Source organism: Aulostomus chinensis, chromosome 4 (assembly GCF_037954235.1).
Source record: "Aulostomus chinensis isolate RoL2024-O1b breed Wild chromosome 4, RoL_Achi_v1.0, whole genome shotgun sequence".
Taxonomy (NCBI): Eukaryota; Metazoa; Chordata; class Actinopteri; order Syngnathiformes; family Aulostomidae; genus Aulostomus; species Aulostomus chinensis.
The window spans coordinates 2,286,643-2,314,143 of record NC_141323.1 but is presented as its reverse complement, the minus strand read 5'-3'; the positions used below and the strand labels follow the sequence as shown (position 1 = coordinate 2,314,143).

Genomic DNA, 27,501 nt, shown 5'->3' with positions numbered 1-27,501 from the left:
TAAGCGGAAGAAAATGGATGGATGGATGGATGGATGGATGGATGTATGGATGGATGGATGGATGGAGTGAAAAGTTTAAGCGCCTGAATGTTGAGACCTGTGGGATCACATGTCAATGACCCTACAGCTATAGCACACTTTCCAAGGAGATGGGTGAGTGGAGTGCTTGCAATGCCCATATTTACCTCGCGATGTCACTAGGTCTTACACACTGGATGTGTATATCAAGCAAACAAATGGATTAACCTGTATATTTCAATCCGCGTGAAAGAAATAAGAGAAAACCTGGAATGTACGGGGGAGGGGGTAATAATGTTACGTTAAAGAAGGCAAGGAGTTTGGTTTTAACAAATTGTAAATTAACAAGCACTTGATTGTTTTCATCATCAATGAAATTGGCACCTATCACTTCTGTGTCTCAGTCCAAAACAGGTCAGTCATTTATCAGTTCCAGCTTCAATAGAGGGGACCATTTCGCTTCCAGTTCAGACATTTTCAGGTGATTTTTTAATCCTTTTGTTAACAAGAAAGTAACAATAAATCACATACATCTTCAGCCAATCTTCATTAAATGTGATAAAAAGCATAGAAATTTGATTTTATTTAACGTCCCCATTAGCTGCAACAGCGGTGGTTCTGGACCTGTTTCGGACTTGAATGTTCTTCAGTGAGAGGGAGAGTGGTAATCTATTTCTCACAGTGTGATCTGAACCAAAAATAGGATACTTTGTTTTACTGTAGATATATTTCAAATCAACCCGTTTATTTTTGGCTCAGAAGTTAAACAGGCTTCAGTCCTGTTGAGACACAAGTGACATAGATGGCTACCTTACGTTACTGAATAAACCATGGCGGAACAAACAACCCATGAACATTTGTCTTTGTGTGAGTGATGACATACTCGGCGTGGGCACTTCCTCCACTCCGGTATACGAGGCAAACACCTGACCCATGAATTGCTGCTGCTGCTCCCTGAAGTTGTTCTGCAGGTAATCTGTTAGCATCACATACCCAGCCTGCTCCATGGTCATCACCTCACAAAATATCTCCAACTGAACATAGTGAGAGAGACACACACAGACAGAGAGAGAACTGGCTGAAGAGAAAGTAGAAACACAGCAAAGAAAAATGTTGCATCATGTTCAGATGCCAAAAAACCCCCCAAAACTGATGCTTGGTTTTGTGTGTGTGTGTGTGTGTGTGTGTGTGTGGTGTGGGGTGTGTGTGTGTGTGTGTGTGTGTGTGTGTTTAAGAGGCTTGTGTTAGCGCCAGGCAAAGACAGAGAGAGCACTGCTCTATTTTTGGTTAGCTACTATGTGCCCATGTCATGCCTTGTCACTCCCGTTTCAATCATGTGAACGTACACAAACACCAGCGCAAACACGCATATATGCACGTGCAACACACACGCAACTGCTGACCTCAATCACTCTCCGTGTTTCCACTGCATAATTAACAAACAGAACACAGATGATTTCATCCTCAAAAGGTCTTAAAACATCTTCTGCAGCAGGCTTGAATCACACTGTATTTGTGTTGTGTTCAGTGTCACCTTGTTCCTATGAGCACCGTTAAACATTGCATGACAAGCCTTTGTTCGTGGATCATAGCACTACAAAAACCCAATTCCGTCACTGTAAAATTGGACAAAAGCCATCACATTGTATTGCCTCAGTTTTATATTTTGCTTTTATTTTGTCCACGGATGTCAAAGACTGCTGACCCGATGTCATCTGAAACCATTACATAAAGACGCCTTTTCAAACTGAATAGTACATACAGTAGACACTGTAAAGATCAATTTTAAGATTTAAAATTATTATGAAAATCCTTGTCTTTTTATTCAACAACATGTAAATGTAAGTGAAATTCCATTGTATATCAAACTGGGCCTTATTTCCTCATGCGTTATTTGAACTGTTCCAATATTGAGCAAAAACCCTGGGGACCACAACCCATGATGACAGCGACATCATGAAACGGAGAAATTCTACATACCTTTGCTTTGGCACCACCTAAACTCTGAAGAAGCATTTTACTTTGCTGCACATGCACATGTTTTCAATGGCCTCCGCTTGCTCTCTCATCTAACATACTTGGACGTGTGATTCATCATTACCATTTACTGTTGTTATTCTCGCCTTCTCTGCCCATTTTTCACCTGCTGAAGTTGCCTTCAACTTTAATGTTTATATGGCATTTGTTTGACTACTATCGTTTTGAATACACTTCATAAATGCTTTTTTGGAGTGAAGTGGATGGCTGAAAGTCATAATAATAATTTTCAACAAATGAACAACAAAACTATATATCGTGAGATTGAAAACAAATATAACTCAACTCTTTTCGTGGCAGGAATTCATTTCATTTTCATATAAAACCTCTTTATGTGTGCGTGTGTGTGTATATATATATATATATATATATATATATATATATATATATATACATATAAATATATATAAAAAATATATATACATACATATATATATAAAATATATACATATATATACATATATATATACATACATATATATATATATATAAAATATATACATATATATACATATATATATATACATACATATATATATATATATATACACACACACACACACACATATATATATACACACACATATATATATATATATATGTATATGTGTGGAATAAAACCTGCTGACCTGTTTTTCCGATATGGGCACGGTGTGTTTAAAGACGATCCATTCTACCATCTCTGAGCAGGGAGGGGCAGTCAGTGAGCCGTTGTAGATGTAAAATTTATCGGTGTTATTGGGCAGCAAGGAGTGCAAGGTGAATGCTTCCATCGATCCGCTCTTACCTAGTTCATAAAAACGTAGAAGAAAACAAAATGGGACAACAAACTATTAATGTCCCACAGTTTCTCTTGTAACTCCTCCTGCTCTAACCCACACTGGACTGGTTAAAACACATGGCCGCACACAGCACCGATGGAGCCGGTGCAGTAGGTTTCCTTTGTTTTTTTCCTAGTTTTTACTTAATTCCTGCAAAACTTAAATAGTGGAACAGAGTCCCTATTCATGCATGCTAGGAAGTGAAGCTTCTCTCACAGCCCTGTTGTCAGCTGATGATCAGCTGACCTGCTTCATATGATGACCCAGTTATTGTCTTCTGTGCGTCCATTTGGCTCACCTGATCCCTGTTCCACACCCTCTACAGGTAAATGTCATTCAAGATACCCAATTTTAGCCGCTACAGCCAGCATATGTTTCCTGCTTCCCATTCTCATAACCAGCTCCTCCTTTACATGCTGTATCTGACATCATCAATGTCACTTATCTGGTCATTGTTGCTGACTCTGTTTGCTGCTATTCTCTCCCTCCCTTTGGCTTTCCATGTATGCACATGGAAGTGCAGGGAGGTCCAACAACAGAGCCACTGCAAATGAAACTAACAACAACGCAATAAAGTTTTCTTTTTGACTAAAATTCAAGGCGACTACTGTTTTTCTTGTTCTCACTTCAAAGAGTTCAGAGGTCAGCATCCCTCCAGATGTGACGCAAAACATTCCCCAGAGTTTTCTGAGGACAGTTCCTTTATAGAGGCATGACTGTATGTCAAAGTGCTACCTACTCACCAAATCGGCTAACAGTTTCTACTGCCTCTATGACAGGGGTGAAGTTTTCATTGTCTTCCAGGCTGATCTGCAGACAAGAACATGGGCTTCATGAACAGGCACACTAATACTTGGATTTTCATCATTTCATTTATTTTGAGGAGTAAAAGCCTGATCCTGGGGCAAAACTGCCGATGATGAAGTACCTCAAAGAGCACAGCCAGTGCAGCAATCCTTCCTCCCTCCCTGATGGCCTCGTCCAGACTTTTGAAGTCATCTGCATCGTAGCAGTAGATCTGCATCTGAGCATCAGCGAAAAAAGGAAGGTTAACAGAATGCAAGCTTCAATCCCAATGGAGTTGTGTTAATTGTATAAATGGATTCATAGATACCTCAAGAGGGTATTTCATCCCGTTCAAGCTGTGTTCAGACCCGTCTGAGGTTGCATTGCAGCGACCCCAGTGGAAGGAGATTGTACCAACATGAAACCTGGAGCTCAGCCCCCCACCGCTAACAAAGAAGTCTCCATCCACACTGATGGTCACTAAACACACATACAAGCACTTTAAGGTTACATATAATATTGTTGTTTGTTTTTTTTTACTTTTCATTTTGCTCAGCAGCCACCGTGGTTGTGGCTTTTCCGGAATTATTAACCATGCAGCATTTTCACGCAACATACCAGCCATTCTTTATCTTTGTACCAGTCTTTTGTCAAGTCTGTAAAACAAGTGCGTTTGATCAAGAGGGACTTATTCTTCTTGTGTGCAATGACTGTATATTTTTTTTTTAATTTTAGTCAAACCATAAACATTTAAGTTGAAGAACCTCTCTAATTAAAGGACTAGCTCCAGATTTGGGGGAAATATATAAATCGACTTTCTTTCAGAGTTAGATTAGAAGATTAAAAGTTAACTTTTTTTCTTTGGGCAACTTTCTGTTCAAGCCCACATATTCTTAGCCTCTCTGGTAGGATGATAAGTCTCTACAGGATATGACATTCAGTTTAGTGCGACCGCACAGGCCATATATTTTCTCATCATATCATGTCAGCTATGCAGTACCTATTCTAATATGCAATTTCCTCTCTGACTTCACAGAGGAGCAGACAGGATTAATTCTCAGAGTATTAATGTATAGATCTCTCTCTCTCTCTCTCTCTCTCTCAAACACACACACATACACACACACACACAGCAAGAGAGAGAGAGAACCAGGGCAGTATTATCGCTCAGACAGCTTTCATCTGTTTATCAGGCGAGACATCACTCCTCACATTGCCTTTCCTCTCGCTGTCCCTTCACATCTTTATCTCTATACATTTCTTCCTCCAGTTCTTTTGTTGACTCCTTTCTGGGGCTCGGTTTCATCTCTGCCCCTTGACATCGATCGTTTTTGGTTCTCCACATGATCTCTGCAGTGTCATCCCTCTGGATGCTGCTCTCTCAATTACTTGTTCTCTTTTTCCATCTAAGTCTTTGTCTGACTCCTTCTCCCCGCTTCGCTCCTTCATTAACCTCCATGTTGTCCATGGGTCTTTTATTTTTTCCTCTGCATCTGGAAAGTTAAGCTTCTTTCTACATCCAGGGATTAAGAAGGTGTGTTTGACAGCACCAGGATAATGTTAAAATCATTTCCATAGATTGAGTCCACGAATCCGCTTCCTTCTTCTTGCATGCTGTTTTAATATGCTCCCATAAGAAAAAAACAGCTAATTCTCACATTGATCAAAACACGCAGAACAGCTCGACGTCATTTTCTATCTGATGTCACTATTTAACACACACACGCACACAATTAGATTTAGTAACAATACTTAAGTCAACCATTGACTGTAACTACTGTACAGCTGGGACTGATCCAATCTAATATTATCCATCAGCTAATGCTGCTGACCCACGTATCAATCAAGAAAATTACTGAACTTGAAAGACTAGTGACTAGTGACTGTGGAACGCTACCATCTGAGAGTTCAACATCTGCAACCCCCTGGCGCGACGGTCCTCTAAACCTCAACAGAGGTATGTTTGAAACCATGACAACGAAAGTCACTTAAGGAATTGCCATAGCAATTTGCCTGACACCTCTTTAATGTAATGTCCACTTAATCTAAATTTCAAAGAGATTGCCTTATGACATATTCAAATATCTGCATTTTTTCATATTTTTTGAATGATAGGTAATTAAAAACAAAAAAAAAGAGCTGGTAACTACATTTCCTGTAACCTAAAACATAATTATCGTCATCACGATGAAAAGAATCGGTAAGAATTTGAAATTACAGATGAGGAATGTCCCCTGGGCTGCAGTCAATTGTTGGACCAAAGAATCAGACCAAACTCCTCCCAGAGATTTGTTACTCAGTTTCCAGGTGAACAAGGACTGCTGTTACTGACCCAAATCACTGGATAAAAATGTTGGTAATATCTATAAGCATTGCTCAATCCTTAGCCCAAATTCCCACATAAATGCTAAAGTAAACTCTGAGCGACATGCTTTATAGAGAGGAGAGTCAGGAGAAACACAGACGGGCGTTGTGTGTCGAGTTTGCAAAACTGAGTCAGCCTGCATGTAGTGCTTTCTTTATGGAAGTAGGGAATATAGTCAAATATTTGTTTCATATATACATGTTTTTTTGTAAACAGCAGGTGAAGCAAAGTGCAACAACACAAATATATTAACACCTACGCTGTCTTACAGAGGGTTCGTATCAGTATCAGACATGAAAACACGATTTAGGGCATCCCTAGTAAGGAGGAGGGATGTAGAGATGCTTTGCTGTTTGTAAAAAAGTACAGATAAAAAAGCTGGCATAATGTTGTAACTAAGAAAAAATATTGTCTTTACTTAACCATCCCCATCCCTATTTTTTGCACTTTGACCCATGTAATATAATTAAAGCTACTAAAGCGATCAGAATAGGCTGCAGTTGTGGTCTGTTTTAATGTGATCGATAAAGATGAACAGCCAGTTAACTGGAGCTGAATAAAATTGTAACAAATTAAAAACTCATCCAAAGGTTCAGTTTAAAATCCTCGTAGCAGAAAGGCTTTGGTTGTGGACGGATAAGGAGATATTTGATTAATTTCTCAAAATTCTGAAAACAAACTTTTATGGAGTTTAACTAATATTAAAAGTCAAACACATTATCCATGTGACCAAAACCATACTTGCAAGGACGCATTTATGATTCACGAGGGCGCATTTCTGATCCCCGCCGCAAATGCTGTGAGTTTTAGGACTATGGACGTAGAGACAGGGGCTTCCTCTTCCCTTCTCTGATTCGTCACTCTCAACACGCACCACATTTGATTTGTCTATACTGACCCCTTACACAGTGGCACAGTACAGCACAACCACCAAGAAGAGGATGAAAGAAGAAGAGAGAAGCAAAGAAGAGAGAAGAACAAGTCAGACTGCATGTAGGCAGAGGAACAATGCCCTTATCACAAATAAAACCGTGAATATCCAAATGTAACATGTTCCAGGAAATTTACAAATGCTAACCCTGCAACACTTAACCTTTAATAATTTAGCATTGGGTCAAAAGTCAGAAATGCACCCTCCTCTTGATTGTAATCTGTTAGCTGCTATTACGCGCATGGGCCTGGTTTTAATGATCTTGAGTCTTGATACTAATTAAACACCAGAATTGTGCAACAGAAATAGAATTTTTTTTTTTTTTAAACGATAGAACATCAACATACCTGTTTTCCCATTGTTGTGGATGGTGGTGGCATCTGCTGTCAACTTTTCCCAACCTTCTAATTGTAAATTTTGGAACTGCAGCCTGACCTGGGTGAAGGTCTCATCGATGTCCACAGGAGACTGCCTGGCGCTGTTACAGGGTGGGTACTTCTTCCCCCAGTTACCCTGATTCAGGACACCTGCACAAGGACACAACTAGGTTACATGAGCTTTAGCTCTTTTTGCACCATTTGCTATCCCCAGAGGACCTCGCTGTGTTCGCTCAGGGAAAACAGCCCTTCTACTCTTTGGTAACAAAAAACATTACAACGCAGAATTCTAAGGATGACTGCTAAAGCCCTCCAATTAGCCACAGTGTCTCAAAATAACTTAAATACATGATTTATGAGAGTTAAAGTCTTATGTGTAGGGTGTTTTATAAAACTGCACCATCCATTTAGACACATGTATTGCTGTTTAAAGCGGCAGATTCCTTTACAAACAGTCTGTTGTCTATTGCGTGAGTCCAACTCTAACGAGGACAGATGGTCAACCTCTGGTCAAACGTGACTGGTTGGCCTCAGGTAACATTTCATTACGTGTGTGCGCCACTGTGTGCCTGCCTGTGTCTGTCTGTGTCTGTGTGCAGGCATCGTTACTGCATGAATGCATTTCTTATACTCTGAGGATGAATTTAATGATGTTCTATGTATGTGGATATGTCATTTTCTGTATTTTGGAGCGCACAGCTGGAATTCCATCTAATCTTGCAGATATTGCTGTATTTTGTGTGTGTGTGTGTGTGTGTGTGTGTGTGTGTGTGTGTGTGTGTGTGTTTAATGAGGGTATGTATGAATACATGAATAATGTAAAAAGAGTGAACAGGGGTGAAGACAAGCTAAATTTGCAGCCAAACCTGCAAAACGCACACACACACACACACACACACACACACACACACACACACACACACACACACACACACACACACACACACACACACATAACCACACACACACACACACACACACACACACATACTGTATAAGACAGTCATTTGGGACAATTAGAATTGAGAAATAGAAATAGTAGTCCATGCTTGCGTGCATACATGTATGAGTGTATGTGTGTGTGTGTGTGTGTGTGTGTGTGTGTGTGTGTGTGTGCGTGTGATAGTGTGTGATGGAAGACCTTTTTTGATATTAAAATCAACCTTAGTATGACCTCTTGTTGTCATGGTGAGGTATCATTTTTGGATCACTGTGGTTAGGATTTATGTGTGTGTGTGTGTGTGTGTGTGTGTGTGTGTGTGTGTGTGTGTGTGTGTGTGTGTGTGTGTGTGTGTGTGTGCATGTATTCATATCAAATAGTCTATGTCTACATCTCTTGACATGAAGTATGTCACAGTACATATACCTTTGCACTTCCTGACATGCATGACTGTGTATTCATATGCTGTAACAGCTGCATCTGTTTATCCACTCTTAACGTTTAGTCATTTCCCCCTACACACACACACACACACACACACACACACACACACACAAATTCAAGAGGAAAAATAAAGCCGCCTTAACTGCATTTCAGTCAGAACACACACGTCATGCTTTGAAGCATTTACTGCAGCAATATGATTTTTTCATTTGGCAGCATAGCTCTGCTCCTGTAAAGCTCTAGAGCAAATCTGAGCGAGTCTGACACTACCTCAGGCCCCCTGGCAGACCCTGAGATACACATAAAAAAAAACTCACATAACTGAAGGATAATACAAGAGGAGGTTTGGGATGTAGAGAGAGTTATGATTTCTGAAAGCCGGCAGCAGGATGTCAGAGGGGATGCAGAGGTCAGGATTGTAATCCCACTGAATGAGCGCACAATGTTTATATGGAGCAGCTATTATGAGAAAAAGGTTTTGGACATGCGTGATTGGAGCTACAGCAGGGCAGGCTGTATTGTTTCACAGACAATTATTTCTGAGGTAAGATAATTAAGTTTTATGTATGGGACAAATATGCTTTAAAAGTGTAAATCCTCACTATTGACGCATCAACAAAAAAGCATCAATCCTGATGCCTCAATGTGACGCTTAAATGTCGTTGCATGCGTGTTCATTTCTCGAACCACTCTGACATCATCTGCATCATCTGCCGTAAAGCTTATTTATACGTGTATCAGGTCATTACACCATAGCCACACATGTGGCCTGCACCATTGTGAGTATTTATACATTTATACTTCTGCTCTCGTGTGGCCAGATCATGCCACAATGAAACAGCTATTATATTCCAGTGCCTATACGTGTGGACATCCTGTGTGCCACCTGAAGCGAACGCGAGTCATTCACGTTACGGTGGCAAATTGCACAAAGCATTTAAATTTCCTGCTTGCATATGACAAAAAAACAACGCAAAATACCAGCAGATTTCTAAGGAAAATATTATTCTTTGGCTGTATTTCAGTTCTGTTACAAGCTTAAACTAGATGCAAGGCCGTGGCTGCAAAGATGGTGAGAGGAGACAGAGGATGAAGAGCTCATATGCTTGTGTTTTTCCATTTATTTGACAAGTTGGTGACATCGGTGTCCAGTACATCTGCTATTTCCCTCCATGAGTTAAACAAGGTCTTTTGAACTTTAATTGTACAGATGCTGGTATTTTTCAGACTTGCTCCGTGAGCATCTCCTCAAATCGATCCATGCAATGTCTGCTTGTTAACAAAAAAACAAACATGTTTGACCGAAAATCCATTCCGCATGTCTGAAGCCCAGTGAAACCCCCTCGATTTTTGTGGAGCTTGACGCCTTGTAATATCTCCCTGGATGCAGTAGCATAATTCTGGCTGATGAGAGGCACAGAGTTGTACCTTGTCAATTAATTGGTTGTAATTTTCCCGTTTGACCAAATTTTCAATTTTGTGTTCATTTCGAAAGGAGAAAAGTTTTGCAGGAACAGCCATCAAGGCTTAATTCACTACTTCTGACAGGGGTAGTGTCAGGTACTGAATGTCTGTATTTTTGACACTTCAAAGAGAAATTAAAAAAACGGTACATTTTGAAACATTTCAACCTTGGTGCTTGATCAAAATAGTGGCTTGGCATTGTAATGCCAGATAATTAGATCTGCTACTTAGGCATAAAACAAATTTGTGTATATGAATAGATTGGCTGCTCTGTTGAGGTGGATGGGCTGTTACAATGGCTTTCCAACCAATCCTGGATAGGGTTTAAAACTATGATTAAGACCCTTTTTTTAATGCTCATGAATACGTCTCCAATAAGGTTTATATATTCTACTGCTTAAGAATGGGTCTCCTCTTTGCTTAATATACACCCCCCCCCCCCTAATTTTCCAAATTAGAATCATCAACCATCTTGGGCTCTTGGAAGGAAAAAAAAAAGACTGCAAGAGACAGGGCACAAGCTGAAGCTTTATGAGCTGACCCACTATTTGTGTAAAGAAACACAAACCCAGGGCTGTACGGTATTGTAATGTGTGTCTTAGAGGACAGTATACACACACATACACACACACGCGCGCGCGCTACTGAAGATGGACGTGCACTCGTATGTCCGCAGTACATGAAGCAAAAACACACTGCACACATACACAGAAAACACAGGGCACAGTGAGCACATACATATACATACACACACAAACACACACACACTAGGGAGATGGCACATGTGATATATAGAAAGCCAGACAGTTGGCATACGTGTGTGTGTGTATGTGTGCTAAATGTGCAAAATCTCAACTGCTCACTGTGTGCACTGTTTTTCTCTCTTCATTCTAAATGACATGCGGTTTAATCATTTTTCATTTTTAGATCATCTTTTAAATTTTGTTTTCCCCTATAATGGTCAGAGACAATGATCTGTGTGTGTGTGTGTGTGTGTGTGTGTGTGTGTGTGTGTGTGTGTGTATGTTTTATTAAAAGTGATGTTCTACCATTTCCCTGTCTATTTGAGTCCCTATAAAATGCTATTACTCCAGCTTTTGCTCTGTAGGCAGGTGGTGCAACATGTGGTTAACAATCAACTGAAACTCTTTCAGTGTTTTGTTTTGTTTTTTAATTTGCAAGCTGTTACCAACAAACCATTATTTAAAATGGTTGTATTATTTGGCAATGGTTTGAGGTAAAAGACTGGACAATTTTGCACTCTCATACCATCAGGCTTGGACTACCAACATATTTATTGGTCGTTCTGGTGCGACTTCCCTCTCAGTCTGTAAACAAGTAGGATACATTCCCTGAGGCTGAATGATCTCTATACTGCACGTTTCAGGTAATGATGACTGATTAACTGATGAATGTATGACTGAGTTTTGACCTTCAGGATTATTTATTTTGTTTGCATTGCAAGCATGTGGTGAAAATGTTCTTTGTTCTCCTCATGCGTTGCTGTTGGACTAAAGCTCGTGCATTGGCTTCCACAGCGTATAAAGTTAACACACCCATGAAGTGGCTTTGGTTTTATGTACATTTTGGTGCAGGATTGGGATTATGTGTTGTAGGGGACATGTTTTATGAAGAAGATAAAAAGAAATAAAAGCCATTCATTTACATTTTATTACTTATGAAAACTGTACATAATACAATATAAAAAAATGTTTGGCATGTGTGTGTGTTCATATAAATGTAACAGTCTGACAAATGTAACAGATAAAATGTCATCATGCCATTGTATTTTGACTGGAGACACCCGAGTCAAACCAAATCATATTGTAGTACGTGATAGAAGTATTGGATTATTTGTGAAAATAGTTTTACACTGTGATTTATACTCCTGTGAAGGTACACTGCCATGTAATGCAGTTAAGAAAAAGATTTTATTTTAGAGGAAGGAAAAAACTCAAACAAAGGGATGTTTTATGCTTATTGCTCAATAAACAAGAAAGAGCAGCTAATTGAGGCCAGTGTCATAAGGCTCTCCTTCTAAGTTTTGTCACGTGTAGTGTGCGTGTGTGTGTGCGTGTGTGTGTGTGTGTGTGTGTGTGTGTGTGTGTGCGCAATTTACAGTAAAAGACAATGGTTGTAATGAGGTCAGAGCAGATGGTTTAACTGTTACTGGTCACACAAGACTTGACAGGTATTGGATTATTGTGTGTGTGTCAGAGAGAGAGAGAGGGGGGGGGCACTCTTCCATCCTAGTTCAACTAAATCAATGTCAGTTTTGTTGTATTTCTGCTTGGTTTGACATTGACAATTGTGGAAATAAACAGCAACAACCAGCTGTGTCTATTTACAGTTGGTTGCAAACAAATAGTTGAGCCCCTTTGCCTTTTTCATGCTCATGTGATGAGACACTGAACGCTACACTTTTTTCAAGCACAATTTCAACATTATTCATAGTTTAATTGCTAACTCTTTGACGGTATTCAAAAAAGAATAATAGTTACTGATTATGGTTCAAAAGATGTACACTTCTGTGAATAAATGATATAATGGCAGCATTTGATTGCACTTGTTGGGTTCAGTTTTGTTACCCAGCGGTTACAAATACGGCTAAAGTGGGAAGTTTTATGATGTTGATAAAAGGTAAGAAAAATCCTTGCGAGGAGGAGGAAGGAGCCTTGGATAAATTGTTTATAGCGCTGCCCATTCTTGTTGGACTCGACTGTTTTGACATCCTACTTGGTTAACATATGGTGGGTGACAGGGAATGGATGCTGACTGACAACCTGAAATGCTGGGTTCACATTTTTGAAAAGAACAGCGCTGATGTATAACTAAACCATGATATTTTTCTAACGTTGACTGGGTGCTGTGTGTTGTATCAGAGGATAAGAAGAGATTACTTTTATCCTGTCGATGTAGGTGTTGGAGGACTTCTTGATACTGCTTCATATCCTTGCAGTGGGACTTTGGATATTAAGCGATACAAAGGAGCTGATGTGAAAAACATCACAAGGTGTTTTATTGAAAATACACTGATTGTGGAGATTTGAGGGAAAGTATTAGAAAAGAAGGTATTAGGGGCTGTCAGGGTTTTTTTTTGTGACACAATTTAGCTAGGAAAAGCACTTATGTACCAGTATTTATCCTGTCAGTTATGTTTTGCATTGAAGTGCCACTATGGTCAATGTCAGTATGTTGAAATGACAGGGCAGTACCCATCTGGCCCCTGCAGCGAGTACCCGTCAGCATCATTCACAGCTCCCATGGCAACAAGTGGTTGACAGGTTGGAAGAAGGAATTTAAAAAACAAAACAAAACAAAAAAAACCTGAGGCTAATACAAATGCATAAACACACACATGCAGAGAACCCCATTCAGTCAAGGACTAAAACTTAGATCATTAAAAATGGAAATTACATTTTCTATCTCTGAGTAACACTTGCTTTTTCATTGAACTCCCAGAAAAGAGTCTGCTGAGGATGCCACTGTGCCTATCTTAGTGTTATCAAACTCACAGGGGAGCCTTTTAGAGCTGACAGTCCGCACTTTTATTCAATAAAAGAAACATTAGGATTACATTAACATATTTTTCTACATTTGTCAACATTTTTCTCCACGCTCTTGTCCTTTTTCTGTACTGCTGTCTTTTCTTTACACAATTGCTCCACCTGTGCATTAAAATAAGTTCATTTTATACGCTCAAAATTCCTCATCATGTACTGATACACCACAAAAAGACAGGAAAAACTGAATTCATATGGAAGCTTTATGAAGGCTTTGTGCTCCAAAGCAGCTAAAAGGGCAGTCGGCTGTTATAGTGGTTTAGACAGACACCATCTGATGCTGCTGCTGCTACTGCTGCTGCTCTTTTAGGACAATGCCCTGATCATTTCACGTCATTGTGAGGGAAGGGGAGGTGAGAGGAAGAGAGGCCATAGAGGACATGGAGAAAAAAGGACACACAGCAGGGGATAGAGACGTAAGACGGAGAGGGTGATAAAGAGTAGACTGATGAGGACTCAAATGAAGATGGAGATCAGGAAGCCATGGAAACTGTCCTTTCTGGAGGTTTCCTTGAGACAAATGGAGAGTTATGAATGTAACTTTTAGGGGTGAAACGAAATAGTCAACTCATGAAACGATACACAATAAAGATTAAAGAAAATAAAAAATCAGAAATGGAAAAATCAAATATTCTTCATTTTCTTCCTTAGTATGCAGACATACATGTTACTGCTGCGTCAGTACAAACTAAAATGCTCTTTGCTTTGAAAAAACAAAATATTTGTTTCATATATATATATATACATATATATATATATATATACACATATATATATATACATATATATATATCACTGTTGCCTTGTCTTTTACCTGGGAAGCCAAAATAAGTCCACAGAACCGATTTGTTTGATGAAGGGAGTGTCTGCTGCTTGTTCAACCTCGTCTTCCTCCGTTTAGAAATAATCGTTTCGCTTCTTGTTCTCTTCTATGGCTTTGCTGCAGTGTTCTTCTTCTTCTTGTAATATGTGTATACAGTAGGCAAGAGCGTCAAAAATCATCAGTGTCAGTGGTGTGCGCCGCTGCTTCACTTTTTTTTTTACATCGATTTTTATTTTGTGTGTCTGAATTTTATTTTGTCATGTTTTATTTCGCAAAATTTTGTGAGACGAAATTTCGTAACAACCCTAGGAACTATGGTTCTATGAACTGTGGATGAATGCCAGAAAGTAAGGACATGTCCTGTCCAAACAGAGGCTTTCCAGGTGAATTACTGAGTTGATGAAGAGGCACACAAGACCGCCTTTGCCTCAGGGCTACTGAGATTCAATGATCCATACCGTGCTCAAGCCCATACTTCCACCAAAATCTGTGTGATCTCTTCCCAGGCACCCACATGGTTGGAGGGGGTGCAGATTAACAGCGAGTAAACTCTGATTTTGCAGTACGCTGAGGACATGAGACACTAATTTTTTTATGTTCAGCTTGGCTTCAGCCTGCTGACCTTCAGTTTGGGGTGCAAATTTGTCTCCTCTAGGTATAGTGTGTGTTAAAGCGTGTACAGTAGAACCTGACACGGGAGTCGATTTTCAATTTCACTTCCACAAGATTACTCCCATTGAGCTGCTGTAATGAAATTTAAAATCTGATCTGCAGGATTCCTGGCCAAATATCAGGCTCATAGTACATCTCAGTGATGATGTAAGCATGCTCAGTCCAGGTCAGGCCCAGAGCAATGTGAGTACAGGCCAGCTGGGGAGTGATGAGGGGGTGGGCAGTCATGCTTCAGCATACTAGGTGACCATGCTTAGTGGAGTGCACTCTTGATGTCAAGGGCCACTACACCGTGGATTGTCTCCACTTCCAGGGGGTCTCTATGAGTGAGATTGGCACTGTGGCCACCTGACCTTACAACCGTTTTCTGTCTTTAAAGGGTCAGTGATGCTGCTATCATTCAGTAGTGGTAGCAAGTCCCCCAGGAACCCTCAAGCTGCTTTCCAGTCAGAATGTGGGGAATAGTCAGTCAAGCACTGCCTCTGGCAGTCCAGTAGAATACACAGCAAGGATTCTATGAATGCTACATGAGTGCCATATCTCTCTCTCCCACTGATGGCTGGATCCCACTGGCTTTGTCTACCATGTGTTCCAGCTCCAACACGATTTGATAGGTCAATAACCACACTCCACTTTTAAATGCTCTCTCTGATATGAGGATGCCTGGATGATGGAACAAGACTGTGTTGTTCCTGCAATGTCGTAGAGACGTTCCTGGTAGAGTCAAGATGTGAGTTATGGCTAGATGATTCTGTATGTTTGACGTTAATGTGTTCTAATATGCATTACACTGTATTATCCCAGGTCACATGTGACTTTCATGTTAAATACCTGACCTGCATTTGACTGTCTGAGAAAATGAAATACAACCGAGCTGATTCAATCAGTCACTCTTGTCTATGTCTCTGCAGTATGTCTGTCAGCAAGAGAGCAAAAGATGGAATTTGTGTGTGCATGCACTGAAATATTGCATAAAAATGTGTCTCAATTTCATGCACACACTCTCAAATGTGTGTGTGCGGCCTATATCCTCGGTATCTACATCCTCCTGCCTACGCTTACACCAATTAAACTCCCTTGGAAGGCACACACACACACACACACACACACACACACACACTGATGATTTCACCCTCTGTGAATAGGTTCTGCACTGCTGAGCGAGCTAACTATTCAGAAAACATGCCGGATTATTGAATTGAATAATGTAAGGCTTGACTTTTGGGGGGACTGTCTGCTCCTGTTTGCTTCATTGTCGGCAAAAATAGCTGAATATGTATCAAATATTAAAGGCGGCAAACGGCTGCTGGTGTAGTTTAAGCAAAGGAGGTGCTTTTGAATCTGCATTATTGGATCACAGGATACACCAGGAGAAGATGAATAGCTTAACCTCCTTTCATGCCTCCAGGTTTCAGATGTATCATTTTTAATTCATTAACAAAAATACTTTTGTTCAGGACAGGAAGTACTAATTATCATCATTATCCATTACCTTTTTATTCTCTTTAATTAATCTATTGAGGATTCTGTCAAAATAATGTCAGGAAACAGTAAAAATATGTTCAAACCAACAATAAAAACATTCAAAGAATTGTTTAACATTTGTTAAGAGGCCCAAAAATGAATTCCTTTGATTTGAGAAGGTGGGGCCAACAAAAGAGTTGGTGTCACTTGACACTAATTATTTAAATCACCAACAGAGACAGCCAGTATTTTTGTGGTGGAGTGGATAATTTTTTTTATAAAGTCAACCATGTACAATAGATTGGTAAAACTCAACTACTCCGACTTTTTTTTTAAATTTGTTGTGTTCAGTCTTACAAACTCATTTTGTCTCCTGTACATGGAATAATACAACCTTCATGAATGTCCGTGAATTGAACTAATGACTCATATTTTTTGCCATTTACTTATCCTTTCAACATCACCTTCCAACTTCTTTGTAACCCTTCCATGATCAAAGAATGGTCAGTCCTGCATCCGGTAAACAAAAGTCCCTTCAACCATACTCATACTGTAATGTCTGATGGTAACAAAGAGGAAACTCAGTGCTCCTGTGATATAAGACATCTTTTTTATTTCACATTTCAGTCCTACTGAGATGTACCGGTTAATAGGCTTAAATTATGCACTCCAAAACCAGTGTGGGTATTGTGTGCAAATAATGAAGTAACAACTTGCACGAGAAACATTGCCAGGACTCATGTTAGCATTTAGCTAGCATGTAAGCTAGGTCAAAGGCAGTGGAAGGTAAAACGATTCATAGGATGAAGTCATGCATCTGCAGTGGTCCGTAGCATTTTGAATTCTCATGAATGCACACACTACATTCTACATACAATACTACATACAACTCTCCACACGACAACGTTCATGTCACAGACTGACTAAGGGCCACACCCCCTCTTGAGTCCCACAGCCTTGCTCTTTCATTCAGGTGCAGCCAAAGCCAGCCTGTGAACCAGCGTTGCGGGTTTCTCCTATGCAGAAGCCCGATGCGTACCGCTGGGTGTGCTTCCAAAATCATTCCAAGAAGAGTCACGTCAGCTAGACACCTGACCCACTTTCTTTTATTCTAGTTAACTGAACGAGTGGGATCCCAGTGCAGCCCTCAACCATATTGTTCTGCATGAGTAAATACTAGGGAGCAATTGTTCCGTCATCAGGCTTTCTGTTTGCAGTAAAATGCTTTGACTGTAAAACACCACAGGCTGAAGCTGATAACATAGATCGGAGACTTAAAGTCATTTTTAATCAATGCCTTTAAATTCATTTTTGGACACATTTACACACTGAGTGACAAAGCAGGGAGCCTGAAGCCAACAAGAGCTGAGTTACTAAATGCCTTTATTATGAACAGCAGAGAAAGGACTCCACTCATCATTTATCCAGCAAGTCTATATGTTAATGCAAGATGGTCACACATGATCAGACACCGTATCTGACAGCATGATCTGACAGATTATTCAAGGCTGAGGTTTCACTCAGGGTATGAATCAAAGTGCTTTTTTCCTGTAATATCTGATGTCTTTGTCTAGATGTGAACATGACAATATCTCCAGAGCGCCAGACAAGCAGGACAAGACTGCAGTGAGTTGCTCTGTTAAATATTAAAACAATGAGAGACTTTATCTCTGATCGGATTTACTGTCAATCTAAATTCACACACTTTACACGAGCATAACATGACAACAAAATCCTTGCTTGCTGAGGTTGGGAAATGTTTGCACTATTTAGGAATCCAATCTTCCAACCTGAAGACAAATTAAACTGTCCATCTTAGTGAGCGTGTGAGAAGTTTTCTGACAAGATGATTGCATCGTTAACTTCTCATCCAGTAGCCTCTCATGTGCAAGAAAATTACAGCCAGTCAACCCATAAACCCAGCCATCTGGAGCAAGTGGGCAACAAAGAACGAAAAACGGGAAGTGAGTGTGTGTGTGAATAAAGGAACACACAAGTACACACCTCTGCATCATTACCTCATGTCTCCCACAAGGCTTCAGGAGCAGCCACACAGACAGAGCAACAACTGGAGCAGAAGAGAGGCCAGTCTCAAGTATTTGGTGACTAGGAGAGCAGTTCGAGACATAGTGGGTGGTGAGCATGTGCACACAGACAGAAAAAGACAACGCACGCAAAGAAAGACAGAAAGAACGTGTTATTGAACAGCTTGCTGGTTTAGTCACTCAAAAAAAAAAACCTCGATCACAGATTCAGCATTTAGCTCTTGTTCAGACAGAAAAAATGGAACCTTGAAATTGGGACAATAACATAACAAGACCATGAAGATGATGCATCATACAATAGCCACTAATGTTAACGGGGCTGTGCGCGTATACCAGCCAACTGTTGTGTTCTTTCATTCTCCACACTAGAAAGAAATAGAGAGCAGCAGATCTCCATAATAAGAGTAAATTCCCCACTGAGTCCATGAGTCAGTGAAGATGACTTTGGCGTGAAGCCTGTACAGCGTGGAGGACAGTGATGGTGTTTCTGTCGTATTTGTTGATTGTGGAGCCCCGCCTGGTCCTTTTATGTAGGTTTACGATGAGTCACTGGAGTCAGGTTCATTCAGGTTCTGTTTTCCCATCAATGCCAATCAAAGCCAAAGCTGATACTGCATTTGACCAGAGATTAAATACAGATCAAATCATAGTAAAACCACATCGTGCCTCAGCATGGATTGTCATTAACTTCATTAAATATCTATTTTGAACAAGGTAAGTAGGGCACTTTGTTTGCTATGTAAAACAACTTCTGGCAGTTCTACGTCTCCATCCTCTCATGTTGAACCAAGGGTGGTTAGACTTGCTAATTACTGCCAGACCATGTGATGTGTCATAAACTTTAAAAATCCTTGGGTTACCCTGTGGTGGCTGGAAAGCAAGTTGACTGAAACTCAATGAAGGAGTGTGGTTCTACAACTGCTTTACTTGTAAAGTGTCATGAGATAACTTTTGACTTGGCGCTATATAAATAAAATTGACTTGGCTTGACACTGCCTTATTATTGTATTCTCATCAGAGGGATGATCCCAATTAAATGTTCACCATTAACTGTTAATCATATTAACGGTTGACCAATGTTACTGATGTCCCATAAAGAGTGAGGCCCTATCCCAGGTCTCAGAGTAGAGCTAGATGAAGAGCTGTCTGCCACCCTGAGGACTACTTCAATTAGTTTAGACTTTATTTTATTTTGAGGTCTGAAAAAGGCAGCCACACACTTCTTTTTTGGATCATTAATTCGTTGATAATGTTACAGCAATTTCACTATGTGTCTTTTCCATTAATATTCTTTTATCATTTATACACCCAGCTAATTTTTGCTGTTTCTGTCTTTTTTTCTTTTTTCCCCATCTTCTCCCTGTTTTATCACCAACTGTGCAATGAGAATTCATTCCGCAACTGTCCTGCTCATTGCTCTGCCCCCTAGGGTGCTATGGGAAAACTGCAGACTAGCACATGGTTCCTCTGTCGCATGTATAGTCATCAGCAGCATCTCTTCACCTGACAGCAAAGAATTTCACCGCAGTAGTACATGGGAGGATTGTTCCCATGAGTGACCAGGACACACGCCCTCATCCAGCTTCCCACTCACACAATGGGTCAACTTGTCTGTAGGGACCAAGCTGAACAAAACATGGGGAACCAAACCACCAGCCCCTGTGTTGGTGGGCAACACAATAAACAGCTGCACTATCTTGGTGTTCTGCTTTTTATTTCTTGGAAGATCTAAAAAAATTTTCCTACACTAAAGATCTAGGCTATTATGGTTATACAATACACTCAACACTGGGGAATCAGTGTGTACCCTGTTCATGGCAGCGCTGCAGGTGTGTGATGACGGGAGCAAGGATTTCACGTCTCTTTCTAATCAGATATTAGAACATACAGCAAGGCTTAGCAGACACAAAAATGTCTGGAGTTATGTAGATGGGCAGAAAAGCTCAAATTTCAAATCTACAAGCATGCTCATCGGACCAAACGCTAGAAGAGTATTGTAGCTTGCACTGCCTGTGGCGATGCTGGACTAGGAGAGGAGGGACAGAGAGACAGGAACACACAAGAGATGGGCTTAATCTGTAATGAGTTCAACATTTTGGTGGAATTATATCCATGTTTCCTTTCTCTAAGAGCTCTTTCCTGTTCATGTTTTGGATCCCACGAGTGAATAGACAATAAGAATCTCTTTTACTCTGATGGCTCATAAAGATTTTGTCCAGTATAATAAACACAGAGGCAAAGTGGTGTCAAAATAATTAGTATGACTGGTTTATAAGGCTGTGCCAGGACAGTCAAATGAGACAAAGGGAACCCTAATGTATTTTGATGGTCATCATTTACAACTGGTATAACAGTTTGTTTTCAGTGCCCCTACAAGAACATGTCGTTTTGTTGTGATATGTGAGCAGTAGTACTCTTTAAAAATGCATTCCATTGCTTAGCTGAGAAAAGCCTGGGTTATCTGAGTGAACAATTGCATGCAAACACTAACATACACACATAAACTCATAACAGATGGGGCCCTGGGGGGTGTCTTGCAGGCAGAAGGATCCCAGGGACCCCCTGGAGGCAAAGCAAAAATGGATGACAACAGGAGGAGGTTGAGGAAGAGGAATTTTGTCAAACACAAACACATACAACATGATGTGTCTACAGATAAAATGATAAAAATGGTGAAACATATACTGAAAACCTATTGCATGAAGAGAAGGGCTGCTTCCATCATACTACACTGCTGCTGCACTGTTATATTAACACCTAGAAAATCATTCCTAAGGTCAAACTCACTGTAAAACGTGCTCCCTCAACAACACACTCACAAAGATGCACGTAATCAATTCAATACACTTAAAATGGGTTTGTTGTTTCTATTAAATATTGTCTTGAATATGTAGTAAAACTACAGGGCACTCACCCAAGCAAAATCTAATCAAAAAATTCACCAGTTATTGCGCAAACAAAGCCAAAATGACTTTTCATGAACCCAGAAATCTAAGGTGAGTCATAATATATGGAAAAGGTCCGTTTAGTTACATTTCACTACCTTTTGTTAAAAATTAACCATACAAGCAGTTTGAGGACATATCGCCATTCATTTTAGACTTTTCGTCTTTTGAACTCCCTTTTTCTTTCAGTCAAGTACTCTGATTCTTCTCTCCATCATTCAATCACTTACTCGCTCCCCCTCCCCTTTTTCTTCTATTTCCCTTTATTCCCCCCTCACGGTCTGACCCAACTAAAAAAAGCTGTGCACATTGCTTCACAATGAAGTGTGTTTCTTTCACATGTTAATGATTTTACTCACAGCTCAGTGAACAGCACAAGACAAGAAACAGAGCTGGTCAGGAGGACATGATTGTGCACACATAGACACGCAAACTGACAGAAGAAATGGCAACTGTAACAGAGAGTCAAGATGGACTGGCACTGGGTCGCCTTCAGTTGTGATGATAGAACTTCGAAACCCTACAGGGAGCAGAATGAGTTTGGCAGAGTAAAGCACGGAAAATGGAAGAACCAGGGGAAACAACTAAATGGAATTGAGGAAGACGAGGAGGGAAAAGAAGGAGTATATGAAGCTTTCCATCATTCATGACCAATTTCAGTGGTTCACACGAAAATGAAAAAAAAAAAACCTTTGATAAACAGGATGAATGTGTTGAGAACTGGTGGTTAAGATTTCAAAGATGAAAATACGTGTGCGCATCTATTGATATTCATCCTGCATGACAGGAATAAGGAGGCAAATAAACTAGATGTCACGGATGCACTGGTTGCAGGTGTGCGAATCTGAATTGTTGCATTAATATTAATTTAGACCATTAAAACATGGCGAATGAGCTGGTTTCATAATAAATGTTCTTTAATGGGATGCTCACCCATGAAAATGGAACAATCATAAATTCATGTAATCTCTTCTTAATTGGTTATGAAACACTGAACAGATTCTGCCGGTGGTTTCAGTTTTATTATTTATTCATTAGAATTAACACATTAATTTTACTACATCGCCAGAACATTGATGTGATCTGATTTCAATATGTCCATATTAAGAGTAAAAATGGCTCGCCCAGCTAAAAAAAGTGAGACAATTATATGCGACGTTTTAATATTTTTACTTTGTTCCTAGAGTGTTCTTTCTAAATGGAGATCAAGACAATAGATATAAGTAGATAATAATAGGTGTGCATTCTCTTTAATATTCAAGAAATTATTCAAAATGCTTCAAATATTCTTGAAATATTTAAAAAATGTTGCTAATGTTAGACAGGTAGTTAGGTATCATTAAACCCTTTGCACAAATTGGACCTTTACCACTACCTTGATACCTTTTCCTCAACTACCCCCCCCCCATACCGTTTAAAACCGTGTTTTGAGAAAAATTTAAATTGCATTACAGATTACAAATATGAATCTTTGGTTTTAACTCCTTGGCATTTTCACATGCTCTGAGCTCTTTCATAACATGAAACTATAAACCAGTTCACCCAAATGTTGTTTAACTTCATTTTTCTTTTTCCAGCTTTTTCATTCGATGGTCATTTCGTCGTATGTACAGTCCAGAATTCTGTCTCTCTACTTTACATGGAGCCGATCAAAGCAAGAGGAGCTCAGATGAAATGATGCATTCATGTTATACATCGCTACCGTTTGTAATTTATCTTATTGATCTCGTAATGCCATATTGATTTACCACTGATGCAAACCCAAATTCCCTACTGCTATGAATTCAAATTAAAAGTATACCATATGGAGTGCCTTTACTTTCCCATATGTTAGTTTGGCTGCACTGAACCAGGTGTACAAGTATCCTCATTGTTATATTTCTTATTTTATTGTTGTTGGTAGAATTACACAGAGTTGTCAGCACCAGGAAAGAAAGGATTAAAAAGTCATGGAAATGGCCCAAACTCCATGACCTGATGTTTTTGTTACACAAAACCCTCTGAAAATTCACCCTCTGAAGCAGATGCTTTCTAAAAATGGATGTGGAGGAACCATCTGTCTATCACCATCTATCACTCTTAATCCAATCAGATTAAGAAACTAACGTATTGTAGAATCCGAAGTCAGTTGGAAGAAGAGCAAAGGCAAATTTTCCATGCCGAAAAGCCCTCATTGTTGCTCTTTGTTGTTGTTTCAAAGAAGAAATACTCTTCACAAACTCCTCAAGAGCTGCCATGGTAGATTTGAGTCGCGTTCATACATGATCATGCTGTCGTCACACTAACACAATGACTGTAGCCGACAATAGTTGCTCTCTAGGATGCTGATTGGCTACACAGCGCACACCACCAACAGCATGAAGCAAGGTAACATGGATTAGCATGTGATCTTGCAAATCTGGCTGTCTCACGAGGTAAAACACAGCTATAATGAGCAATGAACATGAGGACCATCATTTCTGGTCCATGAAATAATCTTGAGTATCATCAAGTGAACACTGGCTCTGAGGATCAGAAGCCAACATCATTTCCTCTTTGTGCTTTGATTGACATGCACCTTTCAAAGGGCAAGCTTCCCTTTCAAGACTCGGAGATGTCAACAACACGTACAACCTCCGGCTTGAGTTGAATTGACAAGTGGCTTCTTTCTGACTGCCACCACTAAAAATCAGACCAGGCTTTGTCACTTTCTTCAAACACCATGCAGAAAATATGATCAGTTTTATTCCCATTCTGATACCAGGATTGTAAATTTCTCAGGCTAAAAATGTGGGATTGGTTAATTGGGAGTTCATGTTTCACAGGATACTTTTTTCAGCACCACCGTCCAGGCGTAACACACACGAGAGAATGGCAGTGGATCATTCATTAAACCACTGATAACCTCGGACATGACAATATATCATACCATGTTTCAGTTTTCTCCAGCAATCATTGGAGTTGCAGGTTAATACGTTTAACAGCTTTGCATTTAGCCGACTGATGACCCGTTGAGACTGATGGCTCCACCGGATTCCCCTCTTCCAGTAAGAAGCTAATCTCTCTCTCCGGGACTATTACTGTCTGTCTCTGTCCACTCTTGTTTCTGCACAGCTTAGCACAGCAGGGGCTCCATGCTGAGTTAGCTGCCATCATCTGACCATATGGCCCGAGGTAGATCAAGGCTCTCCCGTGGGAGATGTTGACAGATAAATCCTGTGATATTCCGACTGTTCAGACTGATGGAACTATCCCTTGTTACCTCTGCCAGGGAGGTCATGTTTTCAATTCATTTTTTTCAGAAGTGTAACGCAAAAATGACCAGGGTGATCTCCATGACACTTGGTGAAGGGGTGGAACATGGGTCGTAGAAGAAGAGGTCGAATTTTGAGGAGGATCCAGTTATGTATTTTTTCCCACATTCTTTGATGTTTTCACATCAGCCAGTTCTTGGACTTGTTTGAGGAAATAATGCAGGGATCTTGATAGTAATCGTAGTAATATAGTAATTATATCTATAAATGTGGAGGAATTACCGTGGGGTTTTTTTTTTGCTTTTTTTTTTACAAATGTGACTTTAACGCAAGAACAAATAGACCAAAAGCTCCACTGTCTCATGCGGCATCAGACTGTTGAATAATAACAATAATCACTTCTATATTCATGGAGTTTTTAAATGAGATTCCTCGTCATTTATGTATTACGCATATTTGTCTGTACTTTACTTTAAGCCGTGCATAATTCAATTTCTTTGATTGCAAGCCAGAATGAATAAAGTCAACTCGACAAAAGTTTGGTGTGTGTGTGTGTGTGTGTGTGTGTGTGTGTGTGTGTGTGTGTGTGTGTGTGTGTGTGTGTGTGATCCAGATCAAGGGGTAAAGCCAGGAATTCTTTATCATCTTCTTTAATGAATTGCAGTTTTGTTTTGTTTTTTGTTTTTTTAATTCTCAGATGTTACATGGATTACATGGATCAGACTGATTATATCAACAAATGTGATCAAGCCAAAGTTTTGAATTGAGTGAAAGCGCACTTGCTCGAGGGCGCACAGTCATTTGTACATTCAGTCAGCACTAATATTCTAATGCATTTTAACAGTTTCAGGGGATCCTGTGCTCCGCTGGAATCCAAGGGAACCCTAGTCTTGGTTGTTTAAAAAAGAACCAGTGTAACTGTAAAGGCAAAGGGAGAATAACTTTTGTTTTCAAGTTATTGTTCTCATTCTGTTTTGTCTACTTTAATAATTGTTTTAATAAGTGTAATGTAGAATTTGTAATTTTTCTGCAAAAATATCATGACTGTATGTATTGTTTCACTGCACATTGTCAAATTTACATACTGTCTAATAATCAGAAACAATTTTAAGTACTGCATTTAAAGAAACGGGGGGGGGGGGGGGGGCTGGAGCCTATCCCAGCTGCCTTCAGATGAGAGGGTTCACCCTGGACGGGTCACCAGTCCATCGCAGGGCCAACACATAGAGACAGACAACCATTCACACTCACAGCCACACCTACAGTCAGTTTAGAGTATCCAGTATCCAGTTAGCTTAGTCCCCTCTTGATGTCTTTGGACTGTGGGAGGAAGCCAGAGTACCGGAGAGAACAAACGCAGGAACAGGGAGAACATGGAGACCCACACAGAAAGACCCCGTGCTCAAGCCAGGACTCAGACCCGGAGCCTTCTTGCTGTGAGGTGACAGTGCTGACCACTGCACCACCGTGCCGCCCCCTACCATATATTTACCTTACAAAATCAACAAATCAGTTCCTACAGACCTGAGTACGACCAGTCGATCTCTTCGGGGAGTTTCCTTAAACCTCGGACCAGCGGCTCCACCGCAACGACTGCAGAAGAGCAAGAGGGAGATTATTAATGTAATTTCTAGTTTCTAAAAACACACACAAACACACATAGTCAGGAACATGACAAGAGAGCCCTTGACCAGCTGCTGTGTGACTTTGACATGTGATGAGTGACAGGCTTTTCCTGTCATCTGGGGTGGGGTGGGGGGTACATTTCATCAGCTGGGAGATAGACTCAATGAATGATAGTAGCAGAACACCCCCTATAGTATGGTGCACACTGTAGATATCAAATTATGGTTTGGACATCTGTGTGCTAAAAGCCTTGTGTCACAAATGGACCTCTGCCCCACACAGCAGGTTAATGAGTTGATCATTATTCACGTATTCATCATCTTATATTTTGCTAAACTTTGAACTCCATAATCACAAACAAGAAAACTCATTTTAGCTTCCTTCACTTCTGACTGAAACGCCTTCAGAAAACAATTCAGAAGTGAGTTGATGTTCTCAGAGCATCAGAAACTGGTTGAATTAACTGACAATTACTAATTGATGTCAGTATTTGAGTGTATATTAGAGTAATGCAGTATATGGTTGTTTCCCCATTTGCACTTACACACAGTTGAAGCTGTTTAAAAGACTTAGGTCCAATATGTATGTCGGAGGAGGTACCGTAAAGGTCCTTTGGGAGGTTTCACATTCAGAGGTGGTTTCTTTTCACCTCTCAAAAATAGCACAAGCTTCTCATGGAACCGCCAAACCACTGACATTCAGTTAAAAGGTTTCAATGGTTCAGAACAATCTTACAATCCTAACTATATTAAACACAGGAGAAATAGTCTGCTTCAACTTAGAGGAACTTGAGTATTGACCACCACTGAACAGATGCTTACACTGTGAAAGCAATCAATAAATCTACGCGTGCATTTAAAAAAAATTACATGTATGTGTATCCTTATTCACTTATAAGAGGCTAAAATGGAACATTCTTAGTGGGTATTGTATAGATCTACATATCA

At 40.0% G+C, this 27,501-nt stretch overlaps 1 protein-coding gene across 3 annotated transcripts in view; it reads right to left on the bottom strand.

Moving 5' to 3' along the window:
* Positions 1-27,501, bottom strand: part of ptprz1b (protein tyrosine phosphatase receptor type Z1b) — a 77,131-nt gene that overhangs the window by 24,290 nt on the left and 25,340 nt on the right. For all 3 annotated transcript variants that reach the window (XM_086201026.1, XM_086201024.1, XM_086201027.1), the window contains exons 2-8: positions 26,453-26,521; positions 7,306-7,485; positions 3,991-4,142; positions 3,805-3,900; positions 3,620-3,686; positions 2,685-2,842; positions 902-1,052 (exon numbers count right to left, since the gene is read on the bottom strand). In XM_086201026.1, coding sequence (XP_086057152.1) covers positions 902-1,052; positions 2,685-2,842; positions 3,620-3,686; positions 3,805-3,900; positions 3,991-4,142; positions 7,306-7,485; positions 26,453-26,521 — 873 coding nt within the window. The remainder of the gene's footprint in view (positions 1-901; positions 1,053-2,684; positions 2,843-3,619; positions 3,687-3,804; positions 3,901-3,990; positions 4,143-7,305; positions 7,486-26,452; positions 26,522-27,501) is intronic.